This window comes from Brassica napus, chromosome C6 (assembly GCF_020379485.1).
Source record: "Brassica napus cultivar Da-Ae chromosome C6, Da-Ae, whole genome shotgun sequence".
In the NCBI taxonomy this organism is placed as follows: Eukaryota; Viridiplantae; Streptophyta; class Magnoliopsida; order Brassicales; family Brassicaceae; genus Brassica; species Brassica napus.
This window is the reverse complement of record NC_063449.1, coordinates 41,932,906-41,951,691: the sequence shown is the minus strand read 5'-3', so window position 1 is coordinate 41,951,691 and position 18,786 is coordinate 41,932,906. Positions and strand designations below refer to the sequence as shown.

The 18,786-nt window shown below is 32.7% G+C and overlaps 2 protein-coding genes across 4 annotated transcripts; both read right to left on the bottom strand.

Moving 5' to 3' along the window:
* Window positions 1–829: 829 nt before the first annotated feature.
* On the bottom strand, window positions 830–13,442 carry LOC125589067. 3 transcript variants are annotated; one of them, XR_007325271.1, is made up of 4 exons: window positions 10,715–13,442; window positions 1,808–10,637; window positions 1,516–1,597; window positions 830–1,415 (listed from the first exon to the last, which is right to left on the bottom strand). XR_007325271.1 is itself a non-coding variant. In XM_048761263.1 (2 exons), exons 1-2 carry the CDS (start codon window positions 11,498–11,500, stop codon window positions 10,464–10,466), a joined length of 960 nt encoding a protein of 319 aa, XP_048617220.1. In that variant the 5' UTR covers window positions 11,501–13,442; the 3' UTR covers window positions 830–10,463. The 3 variants fall into 3 exon arrangements, 1 of the variants encoding a protein (XP_048617220.1); XR_007325272.1 differs by having other exon boundaries at window positions 1,516–10,637; XM_048761263.1 differs by having other exon boundaries at window positions 830–10,637.
* A 238-nt stretch (window positions 13,443–13,680) lies between these two features.
* LOC125589069 (putative methyltransferase-like protein 7A) lies at window positions 13,681–15,431 on the bottom strand. The gene is made up of 6 exons (XM_048761264.1): window positions 15,087–15,431; window positions 14,903–14,998; window positions 14,613–14,831; window positions 14,353–14,449; window positions 14,191–14,253; window positions 13,681–14,110 (listed from the first exon to the last, which is right to left on the bottom strand). Exons 1-6 carry the CDS (start codon window positions 15,327–15,329, stop codon window positions 13,914–13,916), a joined length of 915 nt encoding a protein of 304 aa, XP_048617221.1. The 5' UTR covers window positions 15,330–15,431; the 3' UTR covers window positions 13,681–13,913.
* Between the last annotated feature and the right edge of the window lie 3,355 nt (window positions 15,432–18,786).

The following is an 18,786-nucleotide window of genomic DNA, read 5'->3' as shown; positions in this document are numbered from 1 at the left end:
TTCAATTAGTTTAGTGGTTTATTGATTACGTTTTGTAAATTATTATAACTTTTGGTGAACTCTTTTAATAACAAAATTATTTGTTGAAATTGTTTCTCATGATATTTAAAATATTTTTTAAAATTAGTATTTTATAAACTAATAAAACATGATATTTCGAAGTATGAACCAAACTGTTAAATTAGTTGAACTCTATTTAATAGCAATTTTTTTTTTTGTTTTTACTTTAGTTACATATCACTTTATATCAAATAATTTAATAAAAAAAAATGAGCCAAACTCTAACTACACAGAAAAAAGCTTAAATATAATGAAACCATTAATAATCTGGAAATCAAAATGAACAAAACTGCATATAAATGTTCAATGAAATTCATTTTTCTTTTGATCAGTAGTGAATCTATTCTATAACTTTTGTGTTGGACTTGTATTGAATGAAAGCCTATAATTTATTTTTCATAAAATATTCCCTTCTCAGTTTTACATAGTAACAACAGAAATATTGTTAAACATATATAAATTGCATAATTAAATGTAATAAAATAATCAAAAAATATGTTAGCTTTATATTACAAAGCCCAAAAAGACACAACGAAGCAAAATGCATAAAATAATATTTGCACTCCAAACATCTTAATTACATCTACTTCAGGAGCAACATAATAACACTTCCAACTATATCACTGTAAACCTTTCATGTAAGCATATGAAGACGAAGTAATTCAATTACACTGACCTAACTCGACAATGTAACAGCGTATGATGGAAACAATCATGCACACTAAAATTTCCAGAGCATCTGTTTTGAAGTTTACAATGATATTCCAAAAGTTTGAAAAAACCAATAATTTCAAAGATTGAAAAAGCCCGACCTGGGTTTCATAACCATCCCCAAGAAAATAGACTAACAATCTTCATTGGGTTTCTGTGTTCAAAAAAAAAAAAAAAAAATTTTTTTTTATTGGGTTTTACAATGATGTCTCAGAGTCAAAGTAACGATGGGTTCCGTAAGTGCCGTTAAGAAATAACCGGCCTGCATGTGGGAAAGTGAGTTTTTTAGTTATATACTGGCCTGAGAACACAATAAATCCTACAAACTCGGATGAAGCTGTGTCTTAATGCTGGAGACATTACAAATTATCAATATATTATCTCCAACAACCTTGGGATTGATGCTAGGGACCAACACAACTTTTGGCTCCGAACCGTAGCTTTCTAATTTCTTAGGAAATGCAAAAGCTAGGCCATCGAACAGACTAACACTCACACTTTCACAATACAATATTATACAAAGTTGTAAAAAATTACAAACAATGGATTTTAAACTGTTGAGGCGACCTTTCTAGACGTAGAGACAGAATTACACGTTGTGTCCCATGTGTACCGCCGTTGATTGTGCTCTTGATTGCAGTGACCTAGTCAAGAATGTCTTGAAAATATTAAAGAAGAGGTCCGCAAGTACCGTGAAGAAATTATAAAGCAAAAGATTCTATAAAGAAGTTTAAAAGACCCTACTCTTTGATAAAGCTACTGCTCGCTCCACACTTGTTGTCAAGATATAAATTCGTTCCAGATGTAGCGTTCTGAAACAGCCTCCCTGTAAGGAAATTCAGCCAACATAAGTGATTACTTTGAGAGCTTTTGAAACTGTCTAGCATCTATATATAGTTAGCAAGCGTGAATCAAGAAGTTTCTGAAACTTGTGTGGACTTTTCATATGAAAACATGGACACAAAGGTTTGGATGATAGCTAAAACTTTATTCCTATAACAGAGTGGACCAAGCGTAGCTAGGAGTTGTTTCTTACCTCCGACAAGTTTTGGATTTATATTTGTTGCAATGACCCCTTTTGGTTCAACACCAGATTCAAGTGACATTATTTTTGAAACCTAAAACACTCCTTGGGGATCAGTTCACAGTTTTGTCTATGAATCTAATTGACACATGGATTTCAGCAAACTTGAAGGTTGGATTGCTTCATGCAATATCGAGAACGCTTAGCTCCATAGCCTGTGACATGAAAAGATGAACCATAAGAAAAAAAATTGTGATTCTCATATTGTGTTTTAAGAAGGTAAAAATAGTTATGATCGTACCTTCGAATCAATAAGGACCATAGCAACACAGATCAGTTCACCCCTTTCTTAACATTATGGGCTTCTGAAAATCGAAAGAGCCTTGTCGACAATATCCAAACTTCAATTCTGTGAAATGAATTAGAGAGGTCGCCATGAGTCTAGAAATTAACAGAAGTTCTGCAATCAGAAAGGGAAAAGTATTACGTTTTCAAGCGATGTATATATATTGAATAGTGGAGTGAAATCGAGAAGGTAGATTTGAAGCTCCATTGATGAAGAGTTAGTGGTAATAGTGGAGGAACTTGATGGCTTGACACTATTGTTAAGCGTAATGTTGGATGTGAAAGGGAAGGATGACTCAAGCAGCAACAGTTTCAGACCTCCGGTGTTAGGGTTCTCAGCTTTGGGGAGGAAGATACTTAGCGATGGGCCACAAGGTTGTTGCCTCATAATTAGATCTAATATTACAGCCCAAACAATAGTCTAAAGCCTAATTCGATATATATATTTACATCGCAGCACAAAAAAAAATATGGGAAGACGGGTAAAACCAAAAATCGCCAATGGTCTGATACGGTGACACGTGGCGCAGAATGTCCCCTTCTCCATGCTGACGTGGATGCAAGAGGAAAGACTTAAGCCAACTTTATTGTATAAGATATAATTTTTTTTAATTTGTTTGGAACTTTCTAGCATCTTAATTTGTGTAGAGCATCTTTTACGTGTATAATAAATATTCCTGAGTATAATGCATGGCATCAATTATGCCTTGTGAAAATATCGAAAAATATTAAGTAATTTTTCCATTATAAATAAAAAAATTTATAAGATATTATGTGGACTGTGCCATGAAAGGTACTAATATAAAACTTATAAATGAAAACATACATATAATCTATTAAATTCGTTAAACAATTTGTATGGCAACTCGCAACTGTATATGTACGCATATTTCTGAGTGGACCGCGTGGCATCAACTATAGCAATTTTAAAAGACCGAGAAGATTAAGTAACTTTTTCCCATTGTAACAAATTTATAAGACATCAGGTGGACTGTCCCATGCAAAGTACTGATATAACTTATAAATTAAAACATACATATGACCTATTAAGTTCTTCAAACAATTTGTATGGCAACCGCATATGTATGCATTTTCCAAGTGGAACGCGTGGCATCAACTACGCAATTTTAAAAGACCGAGAAAGATATAAGTTATTTTTTTTCCATTGTAACAAATTTATAAGACATTAGGTGGACTGTCCCATGCAAGGTACTAATATAACTTATAAATTAAAACCAAGTTGCTTTGGTCTAGTGGTATAGGAGCTCCAACTGGAGTGCCCGCCCCTGGGTTCGAGTCTTGGCCACTGCGGAATTTACATGTGAGCTGCAGCACCCGAGACCGAAGACCGTTACACGGTGAGCCACATGGTGACGCCCTGGCAGCGTCCTTGCTCACTTCGGTCTCTAGTCTGGATCAGCTCGGTGGGGCCAGGATACTCGGTTAGCAAAAAAAAAAAAAAAAAAAAATTAAAACATACATATAGCCAATTAAATTCTTAACAGTGTATGGCCGCAACTGCATATGTATGCATTTTCTTAGTGGTACGCGTGGAATCAATTACGCATTTTTTTAAAGACCGGGAGAGATTAAGTAATAGACAAACACATACCACTGATCAGTTCAGTTCATACAAGAAGTCATTTCCGGAAGACACAAAAAGTCTTTTCTCATTAGTGTAGGTCAGTATCACTACCGGAAATTAATAACTGATTCTCGTCCACATTCTATAATACAACGATCGATGCCATTTTAAGGAAGCGCTTAATGAAATAAAATATATCCTCTTTCAGATGTATACTTAATGGTCATTTTTGTATCAAATGAAATACAATAATTGAGGAATCGAATATTTAAATAATACAGAAATAAAATACAATATGTACTAATATTTTTTGGTATTAACGAATAGATAATGGCTCAACAAGTGACGTTTTTGGAATTTTCAAAAAAAAATAACAAGTGACGTTTTGAAGAGAATGACTAGTTTGTGGCTCGTCCTACGAGGGAAAACTATACTTAATTGTGTGGCTCCGTCTGCTCATTCAAGTGTCAAGCGTTCCACGATATGTAGGGACCAATTTTACTTTTACTTGATTCCACTTGACATGTTTGTGGCTATGTGCACAGAGAAAATTTATTCAAAATAAGAAATTATATTTTATAACTCTAGACTTAGAGCATCTCTAATATATTACTCAATTTTCTATTCCAAAATAGAGTAACTTCAAAATAGAGTTAAGTTTTACTCTAATGTATTACTCCATTTTCCACTCCAAAAGAGAATATTCCTAATATTTTATATTTTATATTTATTTAAAAATTAGTAATATCACCTTTCATTTATACTATTTGAAAAATAATTCATTTTCAGATTGTAATAATTATATTAAATACAGTATTAACCACAATTAATTTTTTTATTATATAAATACTCGACAATGTTTATAAAGAAAACATTTATTACATTAAAAATTACATTACATAGCTCAAACACAATAATACATCAACTTAAATTACTCATTAGAATTAGTATAATTTTCCCACAAATGATCAACTAATGCATTTCGAAGTAAAAAATGAGCTTCTTTATCTTTGATTTTTCTGAAACGGGAACGAAACTCTTGGAATCTCGCATTATTATTTCCTACAGTCTTAACTTCTGGAGACGGAACTTCTCTTTCAACTTCAATTGGCGCCTCGAGATCACGTTCATCCTCGATTATCATGTTATGTAAGATGATACATGTAGTCATAATATAATGGAGTACATTTTTTTCCAGAAACGAACAGGTCCTTTCACAATAGCGAACCGAGACTGGAGAACTCCAAATGCGCGTTCTACATCTTTCCTACATGCTTCTTGTTGCATAGCAAAATATTTTTTCTTTCGACCTACGGGCTCTTGAATAGTTTGCACTATAGTGGACCACTTTAATAAATTTAATGGATATGGAGGTGATTTACCTGATTATTAAGCAATTATCTTTGTTATAAGATTTATTTTATGTTATTTCTTTTGTATGGTGCTTATCTTTTATTTTTTATATGTATGATCTGTTATGTTTTATATTATATATATTTTGTTGCATAAAATAGTTTATTAGATGGCTATATATATAATTAAGAAATGTTGACAGTAAATTTTATAATATATATAGTAAAATAATATTAATATACTTATTTATAACAATTTTATTGAAAATGAAAATATTTAAATGTGGAAGACCATTTTATAAATAAAAAAGTTCAATTCCATTTTGGAGTAATGAGTTGGAATACTCCATATTTGGAGTAATCATGTCTATTATTCTATTTTGGAGTGGGTTTTATAGTGGGGTTGGAGATGATTTTACTGTAAAATAGAGTTAGAAGTGGGTTTTGAAATAGGGTCGGAAATGCTCTTAGTCGTGAAATATTTGTCTGGAAACATAGGCTAGGCTTGTGGGTTAACCTTAAGTCTCAATGGGAACGATTAATATTTAAAATCTTATCTAAGATTTTATAAAGAATCAAAATCATTAGTTTAGAAGATGAATTTGTAATTGAATATTTCTCGGTACTCAGAAATGGGTTCTATCGATCATTATGTATATGGGTTCTATCGATCATTATTTATACATAAGTGGTTTAAGCAAAAAAAAAGACACTAAACCATACTAAACTAGTGGTAAACTAAGACAGATTTAACAATCGGATACATAGTATCAATATGCCTCAAACCGATTAAAGTAGAATAGGCTTAAAGAGATTTGATATATATATAGACATCCAATGGAGTGAAAGAAACCCAGATGTAATGCCTTATATATCATCATGTTGATTGGAGCTAGAGACATGAAACAACTTCAAAATCCCCAGTTTTGGCCAATTTTTTCACTGTGTGCCAATTGATCTCTATATGTGCTTAGTCTGCTTGTGAATGAACTGGTTGGAAGCAATATGATTAACAGATTTGTTATTAGAAAACAACTCTGCTGGAGCCATGATCATGAACCTTGAATACTTTCAGCAGCTGAGCCAACCAAAGAAGTTGACAAGTAGCCAAAGCCATGCTTATGTTTTCTGCTTCAGTTACACCGTGACTTACGGTTTGTTGCTTTTTGAATTTCCAAGTGATAACGGGGGTACCTAGATGTACACAATAACCAATTATAGAACGACATGAGTGATATATATGTGTTTTTACCGGTTTCTAATTTATGTTTTGAATCAAAGTATGTGTTTAAGAGTCTTTTAGTATATTATCAAGTTTTTACAGGGTTTTAGATCTACTTGGAACAAAAGAAGTCCAATTAAATGTAAAAAGACACCTGAAGATGCATAACTTTACATATACATCATAAGTTTAGAAATTGATTGCAAGATTTCACACCTATGAATGAAACTCAAATTTTGATACAAGATGAAAAATAGAGTTAGCTTTCCAATACCACCGGTTCGAAATCGATCCATCAGTTACAGAAAAAGTTATGTGTGTTTTACTTAAAATTAGTGTGCCTACCAGTTTCAATGTGCGAAAAATAGTCTTTTTTATATTTTCCTTTGTTTACACTTTAATTTTGTCTAAAATTCGATTATAACGTATTTTCATTCTTTAGTCTTGATATTATTTTATATTATTACTTTGTACTGTTTATATTATCAAATTCGCATTTGTAATCTTTTGTTTCTATCCTTTGGTTGTTTTAGACTTATATTATTTTCAATGTATTTGTTATTTAAAAGATAAAAGAATTTTATAATAAAAGTAAAATTTAATCTGATATAATTTTTAAATAATATTTTCTTATATTTAGAGTAAAAATAAAAATAATATTTATTTCTATAAATATAAAAATAGTAATCTTATTGTAAATATTGTAACTAAAACAAATCTATACTATTATTTGTGAAGTGATTTTTTGCATTCGATCTCTCACGTTAAAAGCTAGACTGGCTAAATATGTTGTTATCCTTAATGAATAGTTAGATTTATTTGAATATAATTTTATAAATTAACGATTAAACATGAATTATATATAATAAAATATTAAAAAAGAAAATAACGTTTCTTGACAATAAAAATCATGTCTATTGTATAATTATCCAAAATAATAATATTTTTTCAGTAGATAAATTTCTGAACATGTATTTATCGTGTAAAAATTGAATTCTAAATTAATAAATCATTAAATAGTCTAATAATTATCAGTTTATATATTAGCTATGTTTAGATAAACATAATTAAAAATCTTGATAATTAATGAAAAATAAAATTTAAAATTATAAAAAACACAATTTTATACAAAATTGTATATAAAGAGATTTCTACAATATTTACATAAAATGATTGTTTCTAATTTTTATAATATATATAAAAAATATGTGTGTGTTTTAGTGAAAGACTGCATCATTTATAAATAGTTTTATGTAAAATTTGTTATTGATTTTGTAAGTATATGACAATAAATTATTTTGTAGGTCATTAAATTAATAATATATTTATTAATAAATATTAGTAAGATAATTAAACACCTACTATAAATATGAATTAAATATGCTATTAGAAGTCCACATCATATCTTCTGAAAGCAGTGAAAAGCCATGCTTTTTTTTTTTAACTTAACGTGTACCCCTTAATCTCTTTATTTTTGAAAATGACATTTCTTTTGGATTTTCTTTTGTGTAGTCTCTAATTATAGATATTCCTACTAGCAAGAGAGGTCAAGTATTTACGTGCCATATATAGTAGTCAAACAATAATAACGACGGTAATCTTATGAGAACTTACATATAGCCGGCGCGTTACCTAGTAGGTTGTTATAGGATAAAGCCTCGTTATATACTATTTTCTTGAGTTCGATTTTCACAGCTGAAGCTAAATAATAACTGCCCTAGAACCTTTTTCTTTTTGAATTTTAGAAGTTTTGGATTGAAATCCATGATTTTATCGGATCAGAATAAAACTTTTTTTTTAATTCCCTTTTTGCAGTCGGTGACACTCGAACTTAGTATTCCAATACCTAAAATAGAAATATTTACCAGCAGAATTAACAGTTTTTTTTTTCTGAAACACCAGTAGAATTACAGCTAAATGTTAGAATTTGAAGATGGAACGCATCATTTGTCAAATTTAAGCTTTCTCTCTAAACTGTCTGATTGCACTAATTTTGCTTCACAAATGACGAGTAAAAAAATATAATTGGAACAGAGTTGGCAACTCAGAGTAACTGGCTGCAAAAACTTTAACGAGTTCAGATGCCCGAAACATTCCTACAATTCACTACAATGAAATCTCGAGATTTGTCAAACTAAAATTTTCTTATATTTTTCAGTGCTTTTGCAGTTTTTTTATTCTTACTTTTAAACATAATCAAAGTATGTGTTTTAGAGTATTTTAGTATTTTATCAAGTCTTTACACGGTTTAGATCTACTTAAAACAAAAGAAGTCGAATTGGATGTAAAAAAGACAACTGAAGATGCATAACTTTGCCTATACATAATAAGTTTGTCACTTGATTGCAAGATTTCACACTGATGAATGAAACTCAATTTTTGACGGAAGATGAAAAATTGGGTTAGTTTTCCAATGCCACCGGTTCGAAGTTGATCCATCAGTTTGCTTTTGAAGTTTCTTAAGATAGAAAGTTGAATTAATAAAAATCCAACCACTACACCACAAATATTTAAAGAGGTTTAAGATAATTACCTCAAATTAGCTAAATCATAAATGCGAAGCATCTGTGGTGTTTTTAATTGGAGACTTGCATTAAAAGTCATAACAAGGAGTTTGATAATATAGATTCGGAGTTTCGAAAAAAGAGAATCAACTTGCATAAAACCCAAACTGAACAATATATTTTTGGTAAATCATCTCGTGAATCATTTTTTCTTAGCTCATGAATCTTTATATTACCTTAAGTCATACTTGCACAGTCACTTGTACTCGACTCCAGCAGTCCATACCGCCATCAGTGGGAGTTGGATAGTTTTGATGGACTGCTGGATTTAATGCATATATAGTCTCTTAGGTTCAGTGTGAGTAATTATCTTGGCTGTTAGATATAGTAATTGGAAGGAATTACTAAAGAGGAAATATTTGATCATTTTTTCTAAAAAAACTCACTGCCCGAAAATCTCGATAATAGATTAAAATACTTTAAAATACACATTTTCACTCAATAAAACCCCATAGTTCAATTCAAATAAAATTATATCTTAATATCTATAGAGGTCAGAAACCACTAAAAACACATCTTATCAACCTTTCTGGACATATTTTTTTTGTTGTCTTGAACAAAAAACACATAAATCTCTTGTACAGATAGAGAATTTAAATACGTAAGAACCTACATATCATTTACAACGATGTATTGACCAGTGAATAAGGTGACAAGTGGAGGGTTGCCATTGCAAAATTAAAAATATCAATTGTTCATAATCGAAACAAAGACTAAGAGTGAAGAAGATGAATATATAGTTCCGTCCACATGTGTAGTCTCTTGATGTCTCTTTCAAACTTTTCATATGTATTGACCAGCGAAAAAGGCGACAAGTGGAGGTTTGCCATTGCTAAATTAAAAACCTCTACTAGAAAAATGGGTTTTATTAGCAGACGAAAAACGCTATATAACGATAGTATAGCGGTTTTTGAAGCGTTGTATCATCGCCTGTCATAGTAGGTAAAAAGACTTTACATAACGGAATTTAGTGGTGCTATCTTTTCGTCCATTAAGATAGCGCTTTTTATTCTGCAATTAAATATGTTTTAATAGCGAGTCATTAATGCTATTACTTCTTTTATTAACATCGTTTTCCTATTGTTATGGTTAAAACTATTATAGATACGTGATATATATTTTATATATCTGTTTATATTAATAGTATTTTCCGTTTATTATGGTTAAAACTACTATAGCAGTTACGAATTTGCTATATATATTATTTATATTTTTATATATTATTATTTTACATTTTCATATATATATATATATATATATATTTTTTTTATATGCTCGAATTACTGAATTTTAAAACAGAAAATAAATTTCATTTAACTTTCAAAGATTCCACAAATATCCAAACTCTACATAAGTTTCATACTTCACACAAAAGCTAAAGAAGGGTCTTAGATATAAACTATCTTATCATTTGACCAAGCCACAGTGCTTCCTACTGCATCACCTATATATTCGATTTCAGAGTTTGGCCTCCACACTCGTGCCGCATCGAACTCGGAAACCTCTTCCCAGACCTTCGTAGCATTGGGACCTTAAGGGACGAAATGCACCTTCTCTGCTGGATCAGTTGAGAACACCCGACCTAAATCAATCCTTTATCCTAAGCCATGACAGTCCAAGAGAGCGCACTTCTGTTTACCACCTTTGTGTCTAAATCATTTCTTGCTTTCAGTCCATCCTTAGATTTCGCACTATGCATCAGTATAGACAACAGCGCATCAGACACGTTCTTCTCGACGTGCATGACGTCGATGTTATGCCTCACAGGCATATCCTGCAATTTTTCAGAATATAACATTAGCATCTGCAGAAATCTAATACAATATTTGTAACTTGTAAAATAAAACATACCTTCCAATAAGGTAAGTCAAAGAAAAAATATTTTTTCTTCCACCGCCACAGATCATCATCTTCCTCACAGTCGTCAGCTGAAAGAACATCATCTTCACCTCCTTCTATCCTTTTCCGCTTACTCTTCTTAGGTAAAGGTTTCCCAAAATCGTTTTTAAAGTCCTTAAGATTGTCAAATATATTGCAGCCACTCTGAATCCTCTTTGCAGTACCAACCTCCACTGTATTGTCAAACCATCCTTTCCTTCTTCTATAAGGATGACTAGGCCTGAGCCGCTTCCTGTTCTCCATGTAAACATGTTTGCGACTAAACTTTAGCCACCTATGAGGTGTACCATTCCCGCAGACATTACACGCTTGCTTCCCTTTCACTTTACACCCAGCTAATGTGCCTAAACCAGGATAATCGGTGATACTCCACATCATCATAGCTCTAAGTGTAAAACTCTCCTTCTTAAACGAATCATAAACTTCCATACCTTTTGTCCATAAATCATGCAAGTCCTCTATCAATGGTTGTCGATATACATCAATGTTGTTGCTAGGTGCGGTTGGACCAGGTATCAACATTGTCAACATGATGTTCTCGGACCTCATACACTTTGTCGGAGCCATATTGTAGTTGACTAATAGAACATGCCATGTGCTATGCTTCGTGTTCTGGATAGAGAACGGATTCATGCCATCTGTTGAAATACCTAGTCTTAGGTTTCTTGCTTCAGCAGCGAACTCTGGCCATTTGTTGTTTATCTGAGCCCAAGTCAATGAATCTACTGGATGACGCATATTTCCATCTTCAGAAGCATTAGTGGAGTGCCAACACAAGTCCTCGCCAACCGCTTTGATCTAAACAATCTCCTGAACCTGTCTTTAATAAGAAAATACCTAAGCACCTTAACAGGAATCCCTTTCTTCTCCTCACCAGTCTGCTTATCCTTCTCCCATCTTGATTCACTACATCTTGGACAGCTGACTGCATCCTCAAACTCTTTTCTATACAAAATGCAGTTATTCTTGCAGACGTGGATGACATCATACCCAAAACCAAACTGTTTCAGAAACTTCTTCATCTCATCTGTAGACTTAGGTAGAACGTTTTCATCGGGAAGCAGATCATGAACTAGGGACAGAAGCTGATCAAAATAGTTCTCAGACATCCCACTCTTCACCTTTATCCTGTAAAGTCCCATAATTGCAGCAACCTTCGTAAATTTCAGACAGTTTGGGTACAATGGAGTTTCTGCATCCTTTAACTTCTTTCTAAACTCAACTTCTTATGGCGTATCAGTGCCCTCAAACACTCCAGCATTCTCCTCTGCGTATCCTTCGATGCCTTGACTTCGAATGAAGGTTGTTCTGAACAAGTCGTAAGCCTCATTTTCAGACCAGATCACATTAGCTGACTTATCAGGTCTTGTCTCCCCATGTTTAGACCAAAACTTACAGCTCTTGTACTTCTCATCCATTCCTCTAATCACCAGGTGCTCGAAAACTTTCTCACTAGATTGGTGGCAGACATTGCGACAATCAACACATGGGCAGAACATTTCATCTGGATCACCTAAACGTTTTGATGAAGAAGACACGAACTCACTAGCTCATTTCTCATACTCAAGGCTATTCCTGTATGGTTAAAACAAGTGAGAACTAAACACTGAGACTTAAATTTTTTTAAAAGAACAAGTGAAGTTAATACCTTGGTAACCAGACCCAAGATTTATCCATGATACAGCTCCGGCGAAATGAACATACAAGAGTCTCACTTTATCAAGCCAGAACAACAAAACAATAAGGGATTTAACAGCAAAACAGAACGGGATTTCTCACCTTAAAAAAATCTCTTCAGATTTAAATTAGAGTCTCCTACAAAAAAAGACAATGTTATTAAGTAAGATACAAGATTTTACAGAAATGAACAAGTAAAAGAGAAACCCAGAAATTGAAAAGAACAAATACCTTAAGCCAAAGCTGTCGGAAAATAAAGGTTCCTGCAAACGAGTATGCAACACCGATTCAATTAAACATGCAATAACCCTAAATCAGTTATAGAGAAGAGATAAATCGATTTTCAATCGATTAGGATAGAAAAGAGATGAAACCTGAGTTCACCTTCGATGGAATCGGAAAGGATTTCAATCAAAGCGGATTTCAATAAGAGTTAATCCACGTTGAGTAATCGTTGGAGCTGAGGAATTGAGAATGAAAGAGATTGAGGTCGAGTCTATCGAGCAAATGGAGGTAAAGTGTTCGATGGAGAGTGAAGAACAAAGAGAGAGAGAGGGAAGAACGAAACCCTACTAATTTGGGATTAATTTTGGATTCTAATTGGGTTTTAGTCGCCAAATTATTTCTAAGTGTCGCGGTCATTACCGCGTAATCAAGCATAACACTTTTATTTTTAATCTGCTATATTAATTAAGCGTCTTCTTTCAAACCATACGCTTAATTATGATTTTTCAACTCGAAACTGTAACATAACGTTTGGAAATATACAACCGCTATCTTTAAAACACGAGTATAACTAACATAGCACAATCGAAAAAAACGCTATTCCGGTCTGCTACTAAAACCCATTTTTCTTACAGTGCTCGATTGCTCATAATCAAAAACATCAAGAGTACAGAAGATGAAGATATAGTTACGTCCACATGTGTAATCTCATTATGCAACGTCTCTTTTCGAAGATTTCATATGTATTGACCAGTGAAGAACATGACAAGCCTTCCAAACTTTGAAGCATTTATTATAAAAATATTTTGTGATGAATAATTTTTACATTCACTCAAAAAGAAGAAGAAAGAAAAGGTGACAAAATAGAGGGTTGCCATTGCTAAGTTTAAAATCTCAATTACTCATAATAAGAAAAAAGGATAAGAGTGAAGAAGATGAAGATATAGTTCCGTCCAACGTCTCTTTCGAAGATTTCAAAGTTGATTAATTACCTTTTTTTTTATTAGTAGAAGACAGAGTTCCAAACTTTCTGATAATTATACATTATTTTCTGCTTATGAAGCATTATTCAGTTACAAACACAACATCATAAACGCTTAGACTCAATCCATTGAGTCGATAGTTTAGGATCAAAGGCAGATATAGAGAAACAGAGTTGAAAACGTTGATATTTTCAAACATGAAAGAAAGCCTTGTGTGCAGTCCAAAGATGAGCTGCTGAGTTCAGATATTTCCCAGCTTTTTTTGTTTAATTATAAGCAACTCCATAAAGATGAGGGCTTAAGTGGTAAAAGGCAGAAAGAGAGACCTTGTTAATATCTACACCACCTTTGAACCCAGCTTCTAAAAGGTAGTCTTCTGTGCTCCTCGTTAGATGACATCCGTCGGCTACAACTTGTTGTAATGGATCCAATACGTTCTGCACCATCCTCAGAAATGTTCCATCTACTCAAAAAAAAAAAAAAAAACTTTTTGGGTTATGTCCTTTATGCATTAATGGAGTCCTCATGAGTCGAAAGCGATACCTTCTGCTGCAACATGTTCCACGAAGAGGTAAAGCCCTCCTGGTTTTAGGATCCGTTTTATCTCTGTACATGTACCAAACTATTTGATGAGTATTGTTTTCTTTTGATCTGACATGACATCTGAAGTAAGATGTTCGATTTAAAGGGAGTTAAACAATTTACCTTTGAGTGTTTGAGGGATATCCGAGACAGAACACATCACAAGACTTCCAACAACTGCATCAACTGATGCATCTTCTAATGGCATAGATTCTGCGACCTAGTCCACACAAATAAAAACAAGAAATAATTAATCCACACAATCAATATATAAACCCTAAAACAGTATTTGCTTCGATTGAATTTCGTTTTCTCTAAGTTTTCATGATTTCTTCTTGTTTGATTCGCGTTTGTTCAGAACAAAATATGAAGAAGGCCATTACCGCGTGAATGAACTTGAAGTTTTCGGATTTCACTCCTGCTTCTATAGCGGATTTGCGTGCGTGACTTTCCATCTTAGGGTTTGGATCCACACCAAGAACACAGACGTTTGGAATATTGTTGTAGTACTTGATGTTCGGACCAGCTCCAATACCAATTTCCAAAACAGTTTCTGCTTTTCCCACCAAATTTGCAAAGAGTTTCCTCTTGTAAACAGCAATCTGACAAAAGAAGAAGAATGAAACGTTAGAAACAAAGAAAGAATGCATGCAAATCTCATGAAGTCACTAACCTCTTTCTCATATCTTTCCATCCCTGCGCTCCTAAAATAACCATAGAGCTCAAAATACCAGTCAGGCTTAGGAGGACGCAATTGGTTCAATACTTCCTGATATAAATGAAGATATAGATAATTAGATAAAATAGGTATTGTATTCCTCTTCTATAATTTAGCAGCAAAGTTCACTACGAGCAACCGTTGAGTTTGGAGCTGTGGATGGAGCAGCGTAGGAAGGAGAGATTGGAAGAAACGGCGTCGTAGCTTCTCCTAGGAAATGCTTTCTTCCGCACGTACATAAGCTGAAACCAGGTGAGGCAGGAGGATCCGTAGTAATGAGGCTCTTCTGCATTTTGATGATAGAACCTCTAACTCTTGTTCTCCGAGCTGAATCTATGGTCACCGGGAACCTCGAGGAAGGTGTGAAATTCAGGATTGCCATTGCTATTTCTCAAACTACTCGTTTCAGTTTGATTCTCTAATGTCTTCATTGTACATCATAGCGTATTTATAACCGTCTTTCCATAGCGTGCATCTTTATTTTATACTAGTGGTGGGCGGGCTTTTATAAATTATTATATATGAAACTTTTAAAATTTTACGAAGCTTTATAAAAACTATTCAAAATAAAAAACAATACAATAAATTAACAAATAACAGTAACATTCATTATTTTGTATATAGAATACGAAAGTGATTCAGAAAAATGTTATGGTATATATTTATTTCTTTTTCTTTTTAATTTGACATAATAAAAGAAAATTTGAAGTTTAAATTAGTAAAAATTATTTATTTCAAAAAATTTCAAGTTTAAATATTTTTACACTAATTGGTTTTTTCTTTTTCTTTTTCTTTTTATTGATTGGGCCAAAATTTTGAAGTTTAAATATTTTCTAATTTAACAGCAACTGATGTTTTAGAATATATATTTGTTTCAGTGCATAATTATATTTGAATGAAATTTCAATTAGTTTAGTGGTTTATTGATTACGTTTTGTAAATTATTATAACTTTTGGTGAACTCTTTTAATAACAAAATTATTTGTTGAAATTGTTTCTCATGATATTTAAAATATTTTTTAAAATTAGTATTTTATAAACTAATAAAACATGATATTTCGAAGTATGAACCAAACTGTTAAATTAGTTGAACTCTATTTAATAGCAAATTTTTTTTTTGTTTTTACTTTAGTTACATATCACTTTATATCAAATAATTTAATAAAAAAAAATGAGCCAAACTCTAACTACACAGAAAAAAGCTTAAATATAATGAAACCATTAATAATCTGGAAATCAAAATGAACAAAACTGCATATAAATGTTCAATGAAATTCATTTTTCTTTTGATCAGTAGTGAATCTATTCTATAACTTTTGTGTTGGACTTGTATTGAATGAAAGCCTATAATTTATTTTTCATAAAATATTCCCTTCTCAGTTTTACATAGTAACAACAGAAATATTGTTAAACATATATAAATTGCATAATTAAATGTAATAAAATAATCAAAAAATATGTTAGCTTTATATTACAAAGCCCAAAAAGACACAACGAAGCAAAATGCATAAAATAATATTTGCACTCCAAACATCTTAATTACATCTACTTCAGGAGCAACATAATAACACTTCCAACTATATCACTGTAAACCTTTCATGTAAGCATATGAAGACGAAGTAATTCAATTACACTGACCTAACTCGACAATGTAACAGCGTATGATGGAAACAATCATGCACACTAAAATTTCCAGAGCATCTGTTTTGAAGTTTACAATGATATTCCAAAAGTTTGAAAAAACCAATAATTTCAAAGATTGAAAAAGCCCGATCTGGGTTTCATAACCATCCCCAAGAAAATAGACTAACAATCTTCATTGGGTTTCTGTGTTCAAAAAAAAAAAAAAAAAAATTTTTTTATTGGGTTTTACAATGATGTCTCAGAGTCAAAGTAACGATGGGTTCCGTAAGTGCCGTTAAGAAATAACCGGCCTGCATGTGGGAAAGTGAGTTTTTTAGTTATATACTGGCCTGAGAACACAATAAATCCTACAAACTCGGATGAAGCTGTGTCTTAATGCTGGAGACATTACAAATTATCAATATATTATCTCCAACAACCTTGGGATTGATGCTAGGGACCAACACAACTTTTGGCTCCGAACCGTAGCTTTCTAATTTCTTAGGAAATGCAAAAGCTAGGCCATCGAACAGACTAACACTCACACTTTCACAATACAATATTATACAAAGTTGTAAAAAATTACAAACAATGGATTTTAAACTGTTGAGGCGACCTTTCTAGACGTAGAGACAGAATTACACGTTGTGTCCCATGTGTACCGCCGTTGATTGTGCTCTTGATTGCAGTGACCTAGTCAAGAATGTCTTGAAAATATTAAAGAAGAGGTCCGCAAGTACCGTGAAGAAATTATAAAGCAAAAGATTCTATAAAGAAGTTTAAAAGACCCTACTCTTTGATAAAGCTACTGCTCGCTCCACACTTGTTGTCAAGATATAAATTCGTTCCAGATGTAGCGTTCTGAAACAGCCTCCCTGTAAGGAAATTCAGCCAACATAAGTGATTACTTTGAGAGCTTTTGAAACTGTCTAGCATCTATATATAGTTAGCAAGCGTGAATCAAGAAGTTTCTGAAACTTGTGTGGACTTTTCATATGAAAACATGGACACAAAGGTTTGGATGATAGCTAAAACTTTATTCCTATAACAGAGTGGACCAAGCGTAGCTAGGAGTTGTTTCTTACCTCCGACAAGTTTTGGATTTATATTTGTTGCAATGACCCCTTTTGGTTCAACACCAGATTCAAGTGACATTATTTTTGAAACCTAAAACACTCCTTGGGGATCAGTTCACAGTTTTGTCTATGAATCTAATTGACACATGGATTTCAGCAAACTTGAAGGTTGGATTGCTTCATGCAATATCGAGAACGCTTAGCTCCATAGCCTGTGACATGAAAAGATGAACCATAAGAAAAAAAATTGTGATTCTCATATTGTGTTTTAAGAAGGTAAAAATAGTTATGATCGTACCTTCGAATCAATAAGGACCATAGCAACACAGATCAGTTCACCCCTTTCTTAACATTATGGGCTTCTGAAAATCGAAAGAGCCTTGTCGACAATACCCAAACTTCAATTCTGTGAAATGAATTAGAGAGGTCGCCATGAGTCTAGAAATTAACAGAAGTTCTGCAATCAGAAAGGGAAAAGTATTACGTTTTCAAGCGATGTATATATATTGAATAGTGGAGTGAAATCGAGAAGGTAGATTTGAAGCTCCATTGATGAAGAGTTAGTGGTAATAGTGGAGGAACTTGATGGCTTGACACTATTGTTAAGCGTAATGTTGGATGTGAAAGGGAAGGATGACTCAAGCAGCAACAGTTTCAGACCTCCGGTGTTAGGGTTCTCAGCTTTGGGGAGGAAGATACTTAGCGATGGGCCACAAGGTTGTTGCCTCATAATTAGATCTAATATTACAGCCCAAACAATAGTCTAAAGCCTAATTCGATATATATATTTACATCGCAGCACAAAAAAAAATATGGGAAGACGGGTAAAACCAAAAATCGCCAATGGTCTGATACGGTGACACGTGGCGCAGAATGTCCCCTTCTCCATGCTGACGTGGATGCAAGAGGAAAGATTTAAGCCAACTTTATTGTATAAGATATAATTTTTTTTAATTTGTTTGGAACTTTCTAGCATCTTAATTTGTGTAGAGCATCTTTTACGTGTATAATAAATATTCCTGAGTATAATGCATGGCATCAATTATGCCTTGTGAAAATATCGAAAAATATTAAGTAATTTTTCCATTATAAATAAAAAAATTTATAAGATATTATGTGGACTGTGCCATGAAAGGTACT